Source organism: Arachis hypogaea, chromosome 4, assembly GCF_003086295.3.
Source record: "Arachis hypogaea cultivar Tifrunner chromosome 4, arahy.Tifrunner.gnm2.J5K5, whole genome shotgun sequence".
In the NCBI taxonomy this organism is placed as follows: domain Eukaryota; kingdom Viridiplantae; phylum Streptophyta; class Magnoliopsida; order Fabales; family Fabaceae; genus Arachis; species Arachis hypogaea.
Genome location: NC_092039.1, coordinates 112,879,046 through 112,897,970, shown reverse-complemented (window position 1 = coordinate 112,897,970; position 18,925 = coordinate 112,879,046). Strand labels below are relative to the sequence as shown.

The 18,925-nt window shown below is 35.1% G+C and overlaps 1 protein-coding gene across 2 annotated transcripts; it reads left to right on the top strand.

Moving 5' to 3' along the window:
- Window positions 1-10,179: 10,179 nt before the first annotated feature.
- LOC112797330 (polygalacturonate 4-alpha-galacturonosyltransferase) lies at window positions 10,180-15,521 on the top strand. Of its 2 annotated transcripts, none has more exons than XM_025840207.3 (10): window positions 10,180-10,586; window positions 11,953-11,987; window positions 12,098-12,157; window positions 12,263-12,388; window positions 12,481-12,544; window positions 12,625-12,671; window positions 13,000-13,334; window positions 13,439-13,796; window positions 13,985-14,566; window positions 14,849-15,521. In XM_025840207.3, the coding sequence occupies exons 1-10, from the start codon at window positions 10,463-10,465 to the stop codon at window positions 15,122-15,124; spliced, it is 2,007 nt and encodes a 668-aa protein (XP_025695992.1). In that variant the 5' UTR covers window positions 10,180-10,462; the 3' UTR covers window positions 15,125-15,521. The 2 variants fall into 2 exon arrangements, with proteins under 2 accessions (XP_025695992.1, XP_072092079.1); XM_072235978.1 differs by having other exon boundaries at window positions 10,354-10,586; window positions 11,642-11,987.
- Window positions 15,522-18,925: the final 3,404 nt, after the last annotated feature.

Here is an 18,925-nt window from a genome sequence, read left to right as displayed (position 1 = left end):
TAGTTGAGGGAAGAGGTCCAGGTCGCCAACTCAGGTCTCTTAACTTGGCGTTTTCTTCCATATTGATGTACTTTTCAGCTCTCTCTTGTACATCACTTAGAGAAACGGGGTGCCTTTTAGATATGGACTGTGAGAAGGGACCTTCTCTGAGCCCATTGACTAGCCCCATTATGACTGCCTCTGTGGGCAAGTCTTGGATCTCCAAACATGCCTTGTTGAACCTTTCCATATAGGCTCGCAAAGATTCTCCGACCTCCTGTTTTATTCCCAGGAGGCTCGGCGCATGTTTCACCTTGTCTTTCTGAATTGAGAACCTCATCAAAAATTTCCTTGAGAGGTCTTCAAAGCTGGTGATCGATCTTGGGGGAAGGCTGTCGAACCACTTCATCGCTGCTTTCGATAAAGTGGTCGGGAAGGCCTTGCATCGCGTAGCGTCGGAAGCATCAGCTAGGTACATCCGACTTTTGAAGTTGCTTAGGTGATGCTTGGGATCCGTGGTTCCGTCGTAGAAGTCCATATCCGGGCTTTTGAAGTTTCTCGGAACTTTTGCCCTCATTATGTCCTCGCTGATAGGATCCTCTTCACCCAAGAGCGGCTCCTCTTGTTCGTCGCGGGAGTTGTGACTCTTGAGGGAAGATTCTAGCTTTAAGAGTTTCCTTTCTAACTCTTTTCGCCGTTCCATCTCCTCTTTTAGGTACCTTTCAATTTCCTTTTGCCGCTCCCGCTCTTGTTCTAGCTGTTCCAGGCGGCTGTGGACTAACCCCATTAGTTCAGTTACGTGGGATGGTCCGCCTTTTCCTGATTCGCGCTCGTCTGAGGGGTTTGCCTTCGGGTTTTTTTACCCCGGAGGTGCCCTCTCTCTGCTGATTGTTAACCTCTTGGTGGAGGGCTAAGTCCACATTGTTATTACCTGTGTCCAGATTCTCTTGTTCGGAATCTGTTTCCGCATGGCCTTCTTCGTGGGATCTGTCCGCCATCAATGGATGATCTCTCGGGTCCCCGGCAACGGCGCCAATGTTACGGTGGGTAACCGGAGATTGATTGAACGGATGGCGTTGGCTGGCCCAAACGTGTGAAGGAGGAAGTTTCCGTCTGAGTATGCAGCTCGGGAGACTCCGTCCGACTTGTGTTCGCGAGTGAATGGGGGGTGGTACCTGCAAAGACACTCCGATGCCTAAGTTAGCAAGAGTGTGAGCAGGCCTAGAGAGTATTGGGCTTAGAGATACCTGAGGGGTGTCAGTGTATTTATAGTGGTGAGCCAATAACCACCGTTGGAGTAGTGCCGTATCTTTAGGGTGCTAACCGCCCCCATTATCTTGGGGAGGTTAAGATATGGCTTTATGAAGCGGTTAGAGAGATTTTAGGGGCGGTTACTCATTTGAATGAGTGTTCATCTGCCAGCTAATCTCTCGTCCGACTTCTTTAGAGCAAGTCGTGGTTGATACCGACTTCTTACATGAAGGTCGGTACTTAGCTAGGCTTAATCCTTCAGATTAGGCCTTTTATTTGGACCTGGGCCTTTGTCGCTGGGCCAGGGTATGAACAGTACTAAATCCAGAAAAAAAGATATATTAGAATCTTAAAAAAAATATTAAATATAAATTATGTATATAATATTAAATTTAAATAATTTTTTTTGTGTGAAATAAAACTATAATATTAAATATAAACACAATGATAAAAAATTTTGTGTTATATATATATAATATTAAAATTTAAATTAATTTTGTTTTATGTGAAATAAAATTATAATATATAAAAAATTTTGTTTTATATATATATATATAATTTTATTTTGTGTGAAATAAAATTAAAACATTAAATATGAATAAAATGATAAAAAATTTTGTATTATATAAATTTAATTAAAAAGAGCATATATACAACATAAAAAGCAAACAAACATATAATAATTAGAAAAAGTTAAAAATAAAGTAGAAAAAGTTACCATTAAAAAGCATATAATGATATTAGTTAAAAATAAAGTAGAAAAAGTTACCATTAAAGACTTCAGTGTCTGTAATACTACTTGGTATATTAGAATTTTCAAAAGTTCTGTTTTCAATTTATTTTTTTTAAATAAAAAACTTAGCAAAAAATTTTTGCTTTTACCTCTTTAACCCCCAACAAAAGCCAAAAAATAAAATTTAGCGACAACCGACGGAGTGGTAGGTTATTTTGTGTGGGAACATTGAGGCAGCAACATAATGTAATCAAGAAAAAGTGGAAAAAGACAGCACAGAAAAATGGATTAAATTGTTGTAAAGAATTTAGGAAAGCGAAGTTGTTATGATTAGTGTGTAGTGAGTCATTGCGTGATGCATTGTTAAACTACTGCTATTGAATCTTTGGATATCCATTATTAAATGCAAGTGTAGCGGTTAAGAAAAATTATGTCATGTTATATCACTCTTCAATTCTTCATCATAATCATAATTATATGAGAGAGGTTTAGTTCATTGTTAAGAAAACGCGTGTTATTCTCTTTGATATTAACATGCACAAGTGTATATTTTTTATTCTTATTTTTATATTGTAACCTATTTATGAAGTACGTGTATAAATAAAGAAGATATTTTCCTTTTTTTAGAAAGCTTAAATTAGGAAAGTTATATTTTTTTTTTATATAACTTCATTTTCACTTTCCTTTTCTGTGCTTGCCTTCTCATCTACCAATAATCATATGTCATTGTATATTATAATTATCGATTATACAACGTGTATATCAAAATTAGCCACTAAAATTAGTTATCAGTATAAAATATATATTAAAATATAAATATATATTAAAATAAATTAAATTACACATATATTTATACACAAATATATTGGTAACTAATTTTAGTAGCTAATTTTGATATACAAATAATATTTTTGTATAATTATAATTATCAAATTTTTACATTCTAATACATTTTTTCTGACACAAAATATAATTGATGCTAGAACTTAAGGAATTAAACAAAACTAGTAGAGTGATGATAAATAGAACACACATCTTCATTCTATCAGAAATTATTTTTCTTATGGTTGTATGGGTGGTGTTTTGGCCGGATATTGGCCATGAAGGAGAATTTCCGACGGGTGGAGGTCACCGTCAACACGCCGGGGGCGTGGTGGCTATGCGGAGAGGGACGTGGCTTGCGCCCATGCAACACGCCCGGGGCGTGGTGACCTAGCTGGCGAGGGACGTGGCAACACGCCAGGGGCGTGGTGAGTCACGACCGGGGGGGGGGGGGGCGTGGTGCCTTGAAGCCCATGACGCCCGCGGAGTTCCAATGCTGCTGACGCAGCATGCAGGGGGCGTGGTGCAGCCTGCCTGCATGCAGGGGACAACCCCCCCTCCTCCGGGAACCAGCGCAAGTGTCCTCCTCCATGGGCATATATATAGTCATTGTTCTTTTCCTCCCATGGCTTCACACAGAAAGCATAAAACAAGAGAGAAGGTGAGAAAGAAAGAAGTGTATCGTGTAGAAGAGTGTGAGTGATAGTGATCAGTATTGAAGAGGAATAGTGAGTATATTAGTGAGCTATACGGTGAAAGAAAAAAAAATTTAGTTTAAGGGTGTAAAAAAAATGGTACGTAATTATTTGACGCTAGAAGAGCATATTATCAACTATTTGGATCATCCCATTTATGTAAGTTGGTAGATTTAAATTTTTTTTCTGTGTTTAAAGTTTATTTATTTTTTTATGTATTTCTATTTTTATGTATATGTATATTTGTAATGAGAATAATAATAATAATATTATTGTGTGTATTTTATAAATATTTTATAATTATTTAAAAATATAATAATAATTTTTATAAAATAAACCTTAGTACTACTATTACTACTACTCGTTCCGACGTAATAAAATAATATTATAAATATTTTAATAATATTTAATAATATTATAAATATTTATTTTATAATATGTAATTTTTTAATTAATTTTTTCTGTAATTTTTGTTGTTATGAATATTAAAAAAAATGTGCTGACTTTTTAACGTAAATAAATAAATATTATAATAAATAAGGAATTTACATTTTTAATAAATAAATAAATAAATATATAAGCTATGATGTTGAATATTTTAATAAATAAGATATTAAAATAAATATGTGAATGTTTATTAATATATTTATAAGGATTATTATTTAATTAATGTAACAGATATCTTTGTTGATGCAGACTAATAGGAATTTGTTGGTGCGTAAACTGGATCCGCCACAGACGTGGAATCCGATGGTGGAGAACTACTTACGCGCCACGGGATTCTACCACGTCTCAAGAATTGGAGTCATAAGAGGATTTCACCCCATGTTAGCTGTTCTGGTTGAAAGGTGGAGGCCTGAGACCCACACATTTGTGTTGCCGATCGGTGAGGTTACAGTGACATTAGAGGATGTCGCTAATATATTCGGTCTACCCATTGATGGAGAGCCTGTCAGTGGATGGACAGACAGTAGTAACGACTTCGTTCAAAGTCAGGGCATAGCGGTATTCGGTCGTGTGCCATCAGTCAGTCAGAATGCAAAGTCTTATATAAAGCTGGGTTGGGTTCGACGTATTAGAGACGCAGAGCTGTTGGACACTGAGGAGTCCATTAGGCGATACGTCAGATGTCAGATCTTCTGTTTGTTAGGATCGACTCTATTCACGGACAAGTCGACTGCATATGCCCATGCGAAATATCTACCATTGCTTCGCGATTTCGAGCGGATCCATACTTATAGTTGGGGGTCAGCATGTCTGGCACATCTTTACAGAGCACTATGTCGTGCATCACGATATGATACAAAGGAGATGGATGGCCCTTTGAACCTGTTGTTTGTTTGGGCATGGGAGCGAATGCCGTGTCTTGCTCCCGTACCGAGACAAACACTTCCACCGGCCAAGATACCAGTCGCCAAGAGGTAATAAGTCTTATTTTAGTTATGTGTTATATTCATGGTGGATGTTTGACATATGATGAGTTATTTAAATGTTTTGAATTAACTATGTTTCAGATGGAGTCATTCGGAACGGACCACAGCGTGGTCATCGAAGACCGTAGAGACATTCAGGCATGATATAGACTACATGCAGGAGGTAAATAGTTATGTTTCTTCTGAATCGTTTCTTCAATCATTATCGTTAGGGTTCTAATATACCAATAATACTGTGGCAGTTTGAGTGGCGGCCGTATGACGGGTTGATCGTCCCCGACGACTTGCATCCCCATCTTGAGGTGTGTGACGTCGTTGCTCCGTTGTTGTCGTTCGAGTGTGTCGAGTGGCACCCTGCGGACCGAGTGATGCGTCAGTTTGGATACGTACAACCTCCTCCGGGGGTACCCAGGGATATTCCAGTTGACCAGCATTGCATTGTTCTACGTGGAGTGCAGCTTCATGACTGGACAGTTTTGCATGGGGCATGGATAGTGGAGTGGGCCAACAGGCGACACAGCCGACTGCGAGACCTGCACCTCCTTCCGACATGGGATTTTTTTACCGACGGCTGAGTACCGGGATTGGTACATGCGCTCCTACGGACATCTGTTGAGATTGACGGCGTACGTTCCTCATCATCCACAGCCACCTGTCCCACAGCCACCTGCCCCACAGCCACCTGCCCCACAGCCACCTCAGCATGCAGTGTTTGAGCCGTTTCCTTATTATATACCACAGCCACCGGCCGACAGTCATGGCAGCCACCACTCTCAGCAGTCCCAGCACAGCCTCCACTCTCAGCATCATGATCCCATACTTACCATTCCTTCCGGTCATGATTGGTTTGACTTCTGCAGCGACGGACCCGGAGATCAGCAACTACAGCATTGGACTGACGCTGGTTTGGGTGGCTGGTCAGATTTTAGTGGTATCCCTTCACCGTTAGTGCCGGCTGATCCACGTAGGGCATCAGTAGATATGGGACATGCTTTGCGGGGTCGAACTTCCCACCACACGTCAGAGAGTGCGTCATGTGAGTTAATGCACTCGACAAGGTTCGTTGTCATATGGCCCCATCGATGTCCCTTGTCGAATGTCAATACCCAATGTCTGAGTCCAATGGAATCGCACCACCTGGCATATGCCTCGCCTCGCTCTTCCAACCTCTTATAGTTGATATTGTACTCCTCCACCGTTCTTGAATACCCTATGTTGACAACAAGCTTTTGCAAGTGAGGGACTTTGAATGCCCTTAAGAAGTTACTGCCGATGTGTCTTATACAAAACATCCACCATGCTCTTGGAGGTTGCCAGTCGCCACCGGAACGATTTACTGCTGCCCGTATTGACTCATGTCGGTCTGAGATCATACCCACGCCATCTTTTCTAACAACATACATTCGCAGATTCCTGAGAAAGAAGTGCCACGCATCAGCTGTCTCTCCTTCCACTAACGCAAAGGCGATAGGCACAATGTTCTGGTTCCCATCTTGTGCAACAGCGACTAGAAGTGTACCTTTGTATTTTCCGTATAGGTGTGTGCCGTCAACCTGAACCAGGGGCTTGCAATGCCTGAATGCCCTAATGCATGGATTGAAACTCCAAAATACACGATGAAGTATTTTTACACCTTGCGCCTCCTCATTCCCGTTGTACAGTGGTCGTGTTTCTATTTGGACAACTGAACCTGGCATCTTCTGCACCATGACCGACAGCCACCATGGCAAGGCTTGGTAAGAATCCTCCCAACCACCAAAAACGTTGGCTATGGACTTCTGCTTTGCCAACCAAGCCTTTCGGTAACTAATGGTATAGTTGAACCTTGACTGGACTTCCGCAATTACAGATTTCACCTTGATGGACGGGTCCGTCTCGACCAATGGCTTTATAGCATCAGCAACTGTATCTGAGTCCAACTTGGAATGATCTTGTGAAATCGCTCCGACCGTGCACGTGTGCCTACCGTTGTATCTTCGTATCTCCCAACAACCTTTTCTCCGTATCAAGCTAGCTCGAATAAGCCAGTCACATCCACGCCCGTACATCTTGCATTTTGCATAGAACGTCTGTGGCTCAGACTCATACACCTCATAGTCAACTCCTTTGGCAATAGTGAAACTTCTAATTGCTGCGACGACCGACTTTCTAGAGCTGTATTCCATTCCAATCCGGAACTCCCCGTCCTCAGCATCGGCAACGCCTATGTCAACAAAATTAAAAAATAGTAAATAAATTTAAAGTTAAAATTTAAAATATACATATCTTTACTAACATTTTCAGTTTACTAAGCTATTTTAATTTTCAGCAGCTCGGTTAGACCAGTTTTCATCGGTTCATTTCCGGTTTCACCGATTCATACTGGTTCGTTTCCTTATTCTGTTTAATTAACGGACCGGACCGGTTTAATGTTTGGTTCACCAATTTTTCGGTCAAACCGGCCGGTCCGGTCCGGTCTAGTCCGGTTCGGTCCGGTCCGGTCCGGTCCGGTACGGTAAAGACAACACTGTTTATTACTCAAACGAACGTATAAACTGACAAAAAAAATATTATTTCGTCACCACGTACCTATGTTTGTATATTCCAGAAACTCGGGGGCATGCATGGCCTCGAGATCCAACTCACGCATAAAAGGTGGAACGTCCATCGGTTGACTGCTCGGCGGACCCACCACTACATTCTCTGCTGCTGTCTCAACTCCCACATTACCATCCTCATCTTCGTCGCCGGCCTCATAAGTGGCTTCGAAGTCTTCTTCGCTGTCACTATTCATTCCTTGGTACACTGCAGCTCTATCATCATGTATATCTATATCATTCTGAACCGCCACTGCCTCTACAGTTTCAAAATCAACATACACCTCAATCTGTGGGTGTCGCATCTGAGTCTCCCGGTGAATTTGAAACATCCTCTGCATACTCGCATCATCAGTGATCGGCATGGCATCAAACTGTATTAGACCACCAAAAACCACAACCGGATTCCGGTACAGAATTCTGCTCACTCTCATTAACGTACCATTATCCATGCTTTGACAGAGGCCGTTCTGCAGCTCCATTAACGTCATCGTGCATGGAACCACAAACGAAAACAGATTCTGGGACACAAACCTCACTCCCTCATGAGTATTACGTACTATCTCACCGTTGCGATACACCACCAAATTTGCGGTGCCCTCCATTACACCAACAACAGCCTCAAAGAATCCTCACAACACACTCAAATCTCACTCAATATGAAAAACACTCTCGAGCTCCACCTTATATAGAGCATTGCTGCCTGCCTCAACCAATCACGCTTTGACACGTGTCAGAACGCCCCCACGTGCTGAGTCATCACGCCCCCCACGTGTTGCATACTTGGACCAATCATTCTTCGCCACGTCAGCACGCCCCCCACGTGCTGACCCACCATGCCCCCCACGTGCTGCACCTCGGGCCTATCAAACTGCGCCACGTCAGCACGCCCCCTGCGTGCTGCTTGGGTGGCTCAACGGCAGCATGCCACCTAGTCTCCACGCTCCCTGCGTGCTGCTTAGGTGGCTCTCCACGTGCCCCACGTGTTGAAGGCACCACGCCCCCTGCGTGTTACCCCTTCTTCTGACACGTCCACCCGTTTGTAATACACACTGCTCCTCCATATTTACACAATACACCAAAATACTTTCCATATTCAAATTAATGAGCTTCATTCTATGGTTATAAAGTATAAACTTACAATATAGTAATATATTTTTAATTGTTATACTAAAGAAAAAAAATACATATTAAAATTAATTATTAAAATTAACCATTAATATATAATATATATTAACATATAAAATATATATTAAAAATAAATTAAATTATATATATTTATATATAAATATATAAAAATTAATTTAGTGACTGATTTTAATTGAGTAAAATTTCATTCTAATCCTTAATTATTTTTGTAAGTGACAACTCACTCTCTAACAAACCAAAATGTACCATGCTAACTTTTCAATGGTAAAAAGAACTAAAAAACAGAGAAAAAACACCGTAAGACAAACCGAAATGCAGGAAAAAAAACAAGAGTATGTTTTAGTTCTCAATGCAAGAAATAAGAGAAAACACAACACATAGGCTTTTAATTTCTCTGTTTTGTATGGCCAGAAACTCGAATTAATGTCTAGAAATGTGAAGGCAAGAAAAAAATAGAATAGAAGAAGAAAATGCATATTTCTAGAACTTTGATAATGAAAAACATAAATTTTTTATTTCTCTCATTTTTTTCTTTTTGTTTTTTAAATATCTTACTTCTTAATCTTCTAATCTTCAAATTCAAAACTAAAACTCTCCTAATCTTTAAATTTATCACTTATCAGCATATAACTGTCTCTTTCTAGTTGGTGATTCTCTGCTCCAGGTGTAATTTAGTTAAGATTCTATGTAAATGTGAGTGAAAAGAAAAGAGAAAAATACAATTTGTTCAGTAACATATATAACTCCCATTATAATTAGGATTGTGCTATTATCATTTGACGGAAAATTTAACAGAGGAATAGATAAGGATCAGTATGATATTTTACTTTTGTTAGGAGGCGAATTGTCACTTATAAACATGATTAGAATTTGTACGTGAAGTTTTATTATTTTTTGAATATAATTCTATTTTGGTCTAAAAAATTTAAAGGGTTCGATTTGAATATAAAAATTTTTTATTTAGTTTTAATGTAGTTGCAGTAAGATCAAAGTTAAATAATTAATGGAATGATCGATAATTTGGAGAACTAGTACAAGTTTCAAAGACACAAAATTAATATATTTATTTATAAATTTTTTTATAATTTAAATAAAATATTTTTTATTTAATTAAGAAAAATGATAAATAAATGTATTGATACATTTACGATTGATTCTTATATTTATTCTTCAAATTATGAACTTTGTTTTTGTACTGTCATCGTAAAGAATATTTTGTTAATTATTTGATTTGACGGTAAAACTAAATAGAAATTAAATAAAATTTTTTGGATTTAAATCTTAAAAAACAAAACAGAATTACGTTTAAATATTAGAACTAATTTAGTATTTTATTCTGTATATTATTTTCATTTAAAATTAAAAAAGAAAACGCTCTTCGCAATATGAGGTGGGTATTATTTTAACTCCATCCAAGCTTTAATTTTTGTAAATAAAAGATTATAGATGCAAATGAGAAATGAAAGTGATAGAAAGAAACAGCTAGAGAGAAAGCGATGGAAAACGATAATATAATGCAACTTGCTAATAGAAAATTCCACAGAAAAATATATAATAAAATAAAATAAAATAAAATAAAAATTAGTAAAATAAAAAAAGGGTAAAGCAATACTCATAGAGATTCTCATTTGAGTAGTAAATTGAATTCTAAAGAATAGAATAATTAATGAATTATTATTATGCCATAAACCCTCACATATTTTGATTCAGATCTCATCTAACTCACACTTTCTGTCACTTTCTCTCTCTAGATGCCACTTTCTCTCTCTTCCCAGCTTCTCCCATTCTTCTTCTTCTTCGTCTGATCCTTACAAGCAAGCAACAATGGCGTCCACCAACAGCGGGAACAAGGGATCACGTTTCCCACTTCTCGCGTTCCTTCTCATCTGCCTCCTCGCTCCTCTCCTCTTCTTCTTCTTCTTCTCCAGAGGCCTTCACAATGCTCCCGGTTCGTCAATCTCTCAAACCCCGCATTCCTAAATTCTCATTCTTTTGAAGTTATTGCGTGTGTTGTTTCTGGAATTTACTGCTTTCTATGGCCTTTGAAATTTAGATGCTATTATATTTGGTGTTTTGAGGGTTGCAAGATCTGTGCTTCCCCATGGCAGTGGCATAAGGGAGAAAATAGTGCACTTTATTAGTTGTGATAATATGATGTGTGTCACTGATCTATCACTTGTTCTGTTGTTTACTGCATCATTTTGGATTTTATATATATCCTTTTTGTAGTTTTTAGATTTCATCTGTTTTTCTCTGATTTGGTTGTTTTAGCATTGTTTACATAAGAGATTGGAACAATGGTGATGTTGCACTTGTCTTCTGTTCTATGGATATAAGCATATTATTATATATCATGTTCAAGGGTAAATAAAATTGATTTCTGGAGAGAACATGGCAACATGCTGGTTATTACTACTGAGATTTGATGATGAAGGTTATTCAGTGTACTTAGTAGGTTCTAAGGTCCTTCAGGCTTTAGCATGAGTGCGAACAACGATTCCCTCTGTCATTTTGTGGTCATTAGAAAGTAATTAGAAGTTTGGAAAGATATGACAATATATTATTTATCAAATACACTATCATGCTGGAGACAAATACAATTTATGTGACGATGTCTCATCCTCTTCTGTGCATTCTACTTTACCTTAATAACATTTTTTTTTTCTATTGAATAGATTTTTTAAAATGCTTTTATTAAATGCCCCTTTCACCCGGGCTTGTCATAGGGGGTTTTAACAGATAAGAGTCTGTCCCTGTATTTTTCTATTCTGTATTGTATTTGTATTGATTTAAATGATTTTGTTGAGAAAGAAGAGCAGTATTTTAGTGTGACTTGGGTACTCTTTATACTGTTGTGATTTTTTTATGATAATATATAACGGGTAAAATCTAATTAAGAGTTTAAGTATCTTTTCCCTCTATAAAGTTGTAGGACTTGAAGATGGTAGACTCTGCAAGTCCTCATCTTTGTTGAATCTTTTATGTTGTGATAATTGAATGCAGTAGAATTTTTTCGAGGGGAGGAGAAAACAATTGAAGGAGAATGGAAACCCGGCTAAAATCTGTTAAATATCTAAGGAAAGTGGGAAAAGACACCTTAAAAGCTAGCTGTTAAGGGGGAAGAATCACTCTCCTTAAATACAACATCAAGTATCCTATACAACTCGATGTGAGACTTTGGGCACCCCATAATACCCAAGCCCCTAACAAAATCTCTAAGACTTTCTCTTGTCTTAAGTTTCAACATGAGTATGAGCTTAATTGGTCTAATTCACAGTCTATATATATATAATTATTTCATCCATATTTTGCAGATCAAGATGTTATGTCAACCGTTCCTAGTAAACAGGTAACCTCTTTTTAAGTATTTTTAGGCTTATTGGTCACATAACTAAAACACATGCCTTCTGGATGCTTCAAATTCAATTCATCTGACGTAAAAGATGTTGGCCATTGCAGGTTGCCAAATGGACAGAATGGCAGACACTGCAGGACCTTAAATTGTATTTTTCAAAAGAGGCAAGCACCAACTGCTAGATATTTTACTTTGTTTCCATATCTCACATTTCACTTTTTCCGCGGAAGAGGTTTCTTCTTGACTTTCTAATAAATATTATATTTTAGGCTCTTGATGTTATTGTATCGAGCACAGATGATTTGGGTCCTTTGAGCCTTGAGAATTTCAAAAAAAATAATTTGTTACCTTCATGGAGAATCACTGGGTTAAAGACTTCAAATGCTACCTATGAGGTTAGGAACTTAGATGAAACATTCATTTTCGGTGTTGAAGATAATAACGCAGTTCTTATTTTCTTATTAATCTTTTCTCTTTCCTATTAAAGCTAAACCAACCAACAACACATGGTGTACAGGAAAAACAAGAGGTGAAGGAAGGCAGATCTTCAGGTTGTATCATATCATATTAGATAATATGCTTATATTGTATTTTAATATACTTTCTCATTCAACTTTTTTCATTGGTGTAGTTGGTCTTGATCAATGGACTCTTAGTCCTGTCCACTTATCCAGAAGGGTGAGTGTCATTCTTGAATTGTTTTATTTACTCTGTTAAATTTACAGTCAAACAATTTCACTATATAATTAACACTTTCATACAAAGTTATTCATGGCTAAATATAATAACATCAAACTTATTTTTCTCAAGTGGTGCTTCCCAAATTAAATTTGACCTGGAAAATTTACACCAATTGCCAAAATATTTCTACAGGTCTGGCTTATATATATATATATATATATATATATATATATATATAAACCTGTGGAGTGATACCTTGTTTTGGAAACAACAAAAAATGACAGAAATAAGCTTGTTTCATGTTCTTTGTATATGTTTTCTGCAGCACTTAATAGAGAAAAGGAAGGAAAAACGTGCTGCTGAGTTGGTGAAACTGGAGGATGAAGTAATTGTAAAACTTGAAGATTCAGCTATTGAACGCTCAAAGACAGTAGATTCAGCAGTTTTAGGTAAATACAACATGTGGAGGAAAGAAAATGACAATGAAAATGCTGATTCTACTATTCGGTTGATTCGAGACCAAATTGTTATGGCTAGAGTGTATTTGAGCCTTGCAAAGATGAAGAACAAGCTTGACCTGTACCAAGAGCTGCAAAATCGGATTGGAGAGAGTCAGCATGATTTAGGTGAGGCAACTGCTGATGCTGATCTACCTAAAAGGTAAGGAGCTACATGTAATTTTCTCCATGCAGTATCCCTATCTGTATATGTATTCCTTATCCCCGTTTGTTAGCTTAACTAATCCAATGCTTGATTTTTGCTAGTGCACATGAAAAAATCAAAGCCATGGGTCAAGTCCTGTCTAAAGCAAAAGATCAATTGTATGACTGCAAGTTGGTCACTGGGAAATTGAGGGCAATGCTACAAACAGCTGATGAGCAAGTTAGGGGCCTGAAAAAGCAAAGTACATTCCTCAGTCAGTTGGCTGCCAAGACCATACCTGATGGAATCCACTGCTTATCGATGCGCCTTACCATTGATTATTACCTCCTTTCTCCTGAAAAGAGAAAGTTTCCTAAGAGTGAGAATTTGGAGAATCCTAATCTTTATCATTATGCCCTTTTCTCAGACAATGTCTTGGCTGCATCAGTGGTTGTCAACTCAGCTATTATGAATGCAAAGGTGACTGAGTGTCTTTTGCCATTCCATTGATGTGCGCATCTCCCATGTCCTATCTTTTAATAGATGATGAACAATTTGTATATATTATGCATATTAGTGTGTAATAAGTAAAAGTATTATATCTATGATTTGATAAATTTTATTCTTAAACCTTGGGTTGTCTCACTTTATTTTCTTTAACGTTGCAGGATCCTTCAAAGCATGTTTTTCATCTTGTTACTGATAAGCTAAATTTCGGAGCCATGAACATGTGGTTTTTGTTGAACCCTCCTGGAAAAGCTACTATCCATGTTGAAAATGTTGATGAATTTAAGTGGTTGAATTCATCTTACTGCCCTGTCTTGAGGCAGCTCGAATCTGCAACAATGAAAGAGTATTATTTCAAGGCAGGCCATCCAACATCCGGTGGTTCCTCTAATCTGAAGTACAGAAACCCGAAATATCTCTCAATGCTCAACCATCTTAGGTTCTATCTTCCGCAAGTTTATCCAAAATTGGATAAGATTCTTTTTCTTGATGATGACATTATTGTCCAGAAGGATTTGACAGGATTATGGGCCGTGAATCTTCATGGAAAAGTAAATGGTGCCGTTGAAACATGTGGGGAGAGTTTTCACCGTTTCGACAAGTATCTTAACTTTTCGAATCCTCATATTGCTAAAAATTTTGATCCCAATGCCTGTGGTTGGGCTTATGGAATGAACATGTTTGATTTAAAGGAGTGGAAAAAGAAGGATATTACCGGCATATATCACAAGTGGCAGAATATGGTGAGAACTGTAACACAAACATTGGTTTATATCGTGTCTCAAATAGATGACTCCTTTTGTTCTTGAATAAGCGTCCTTTAAAGTTTTAGTAATCACATACTAAGAAATTATTAAGAATACACAACTATAAAAAAGAATTATATTGTTTGGATAGAGTTGACCTACTTAGTAAATTGTATAAAACTTATTTCAAGTTATTTTTGGCTTAATTGACGCTTAGGTAGTAGCAATTTAGCACAAATGATCTTTCACTAACCCTTTTCTTTTCCTGTTTGATTCCAGAATGAAGATAGGGTGCTATGGAAGCTGGGGACATTACCTCCAGGTCTAATGACATTCTATGGATTGACGCATCCACTAAACAAATCATGGCACGTACTTGGTTTAGGTTACAATCCGAGTGTAGATAAATCTGAGATCGACAATGCGGCAGTTATTCACTACAATGGTAATATGAAGCCATGGCTAGAGATAGCCATGACAAAATACCGGTCGTATTGGACCAAATATGTCAAGTATGATCATCCCTATCTTAGAAACTGTAAGCTAACTGAATGATCTTGATAACTAAGTATAGGGAGCACCCTTTTTTCCCCCCTCATCCCTTTACACTTTCTAGCTTTGGCAATTTCAATTTGAAGTGCCTTACTAGAATGATCAAAATTTGTCTTGGAAGGGATATGGTCATTGCTTGTGTTGTATTTACCCCTATATCTCTTTCCCACTTCATTGATATTTGTTCTTTTTTGGCCTTAACATTCATTTAATTTGTTCACACTACCCTCACTAGTTTCAAATGCAAGGTACATAAAACAGTATACCTTGTTTACCAGAAATTAGAGAAAAAAAGCTCTTCATTGTACAATACTTCTGATGCTAAAGACTGGACCACAAATTGAATAACAATTTTTATGTATTCTTTCAATAATAGCTCTCTTGTTTCTGTTCTAAGAAACCCTATCTCATGTTTCCGTATATGCTGATATAGTGATATGTGATGTAACATTTTTCAAATGTTGGCCTAAACATGAATTGTGTGTGCAAGAAAATTTTATAATTATAGATGTAGTAATTATTATGTTGATTTAACAATTGGAATTAGTTTTATGTAAGAGGTTGTATCTGTTAATGTTAATCCTTTGATGAATATCTACAAAAACCAGCTATTTGTTTGTGATCTACTTAAGTGTCTCAAATATTATATAGTGTATCCTAATAAGTATTATAGTAGAGGTTGATTAGGTAATATATAACCTAGTGTTAAATTTGAATGGTTTTATATTAAAAATATATTGTAGAACATTTATTTGATGATTTATATATAATTCCATATAATTATTTAACTAAAATATAATACAAATTAAAGGATTTGAATTCTCTAAATTTTGAATTTTACTTTAGAGAATAAAGTGTGATTTCTCATTATTTATTCCATAAGTAGGGCCAAGAGAAAATATGAGAGAGAAACTATTCAAAAGTGAGAGATGGCATTTTATTCTCTAAAATGAAATATAGTTTATTATTTTAAGAATTTAAATTCATTCATTTTTTAAGAAAATGTCTTTATATTAGAATTGTACAAAATAATATCTTTATTTGTTGTTTCTATTTTTACATTTGTTTTAGTTGTTATACTTTGTGTTTTTATATAATTTTTTTTTGTTTGCAAATAATTAAATAAAAAAAAAAAGAATGAGAAACACCAAAATATATAAAATTATTATAAATTAATTTTATAATTATAATATATTTGAATATACATAAAAATACTAAAAATATAATATAAAATTATAGATTAATTTTATAATTATAATTTAGTTGAATGTATTTAGTAAAGAAATCTGCCAAATTTAAATTTGGAGGAGTTTTTGCCAATTGGTTTGAGAGATTAAGAAATAAAGAATAGCAAGGCTGTAAGAGTCTCATGTAGCATAAATAAGTAGACGAAATAATGTAGTAGTAAGAGTCTTAACATATATAAATTGTAAAATTTTAACATTTATAACTGAAAATTTTATAATAATAATAATAATAATAATAATAATAATAATAATAATAATAATAATAATAATAATAATAATAATAATAATAATAATAATAATAATAATAATAATAATAATAATAATAATAATAATAATAATAATAATAATAATAATAATAATAATAATAATAATAATAATAATAATAATAATAATAATAATAATAATAATAATAATAATAATAATAATAATAATAATAATAATAATAATAATAATAATAATAATAATAATAATAATAATAATAATAATAATTGTATTAATTAATATTTTATATTTTAATTAAATAATAATAGATAAGAGTTTTTTTTATTTTTTTTAAAAATCTTTTACCGAAGACGGTTGATTAATTTTCAAATTTTACTAAATAATTAAAATTGTTGACATAGTATTATTAAAGAAAAAACATGTTTTAAATTCAATATAAAAAATTAATATTAATTTTTATATAATAAAAATAGATTGATAGATTCGAACAATCTAGTTTGAGGAACAATGGTTGCTTCCTTCGTTGTCTATGGTTTATAAACGGAAAGCTATAATGATCAATGAGCTGCATCTATGTATAACCAAATTGATTATTCAATAATCTTTTATTTAGATAAAGAGAAATTAGAGGGAGCAAAAAAAGAAACGGAATGGAGAATTTCTTAATTATTATATATAAAGAGAAAAATTGTACTCCACTACGAGAGAAAAAAAACGGAATAATTTTATGTAAAATATGTTTAATTATTATGTTAATATTTTATAATACTATATTATTAATTAGATTATTAAACTTTAAAAATTTGAAACTGAATCACTTATGTAGGATTTTTTTAGTTAGGTCTTTATAGTAGGAGTAACAAATGGGTCTAAATCCGTCGGGTCGGCCCGTCTAACCCGCAAAAGGCGAGTCGAGTTGGAAAATTGGGACCACTAAAGAATAAAAGTCTGCCTAACTCGCATCGCTTAAACCGTGGATTTTGGCGGATTTCAGCGGGGCGGGGCGGGCTTTCTCGTCGGGCTTAGTTTTTTTTTTGGCAAGAGGGTATTTTTATAATTTTTTTGCCAAAATACAACTTCTCCCAATCCAACTTATAAGAGTATAAGGATGAAAATTGAGTGGTTTGGATTATGTTTATATTGCTTTAGAGACAATATTTATTATGTTTTGGATTATGTTTATTTTGTTTTGAAGACAATATTTATAATTATAAAGACTTTAATGTTTGTGAATATAAAAAATATAATTTTTTATGCCTTTAAAAATTATAAATTTATTAATATGGCTGTGAAATTATATATATTATTTAGTAGGTAACAGTAAAAAAAAGGAATTTTGGCGGACTTAGCCCGGCAACCAGCAGTTAGGCGAGGCAGTGTGGAATTCTATGACCGTCTCATTAGGCGAGGCGTAGGGGTGTTATCGGTTCGGTTTGGTTCGGTTTTGGACCAAAAATCAACCGAACCGATATGTTCGGTTCCTACAGATACACAACCTTTCGGTTTGCTGCTTTTACAACAACCGAACCGAACAAAACCAAACCAATAGCAGTTTGGTTCGGTCGATTTTTCGGTTTTTAATTTCTAATGAGCAAAATATGAATTACAATAATTAGAGGTTCAAAATAGTCAATAAACTAAAATAATAAGAGTAAAACATTGAAATGGTTAGGGATTGGGGATTTTTATTGTTAGGTTAAAGATTAAAATGGTTAAAACATTAAAATTGATGTATATGTTCGGTTCGATTCGGTTTGGTTCGGTTTTGATCGAGCCAACCGAAAACCAAACCGAACCGATCGGTTTTGCCAGAAAAAACCGATTTTTTCGGTTTTCAAATCGGTTGTTGTAATTTTCGGTTCAGTTTGCGGTAATTTTCGGTCCGGTTCGGTAACTTACACCCTTAGCGAGGCAGGACAGATTTTCTCGCTTGCCACCCCTATTTTATAGTAGTTATCTTCAAGAAAAAGAATAAAAAATTTTAGAATATTCTCTTCTAAAATATTTTAAATTTTATTTTACCTCAAATACAAAAAAAAATATTAGGATAAAGTATATTTTTTGTTCTTGAAATTTGACAAAAGTTTTAAAAATATACTTTAAGTTTTATTTTGTTTCAATTTTGTTTTAAAAGTTTTCGATTTGCATCAAGTATATCTCTAATAGCTAAATTTTTAGAAAATTTAATACTAATTCAACAATAATGCATGACAACTATGTTTAATTTGTTTGAAGATTATTCTTATGTAATTATTATTGAATTGGTTCAAAATTTTTTGAAAAATTAACCGTAAAAAAATATTTAATGAAAATCGAAAATTTTTTGGACAAAACT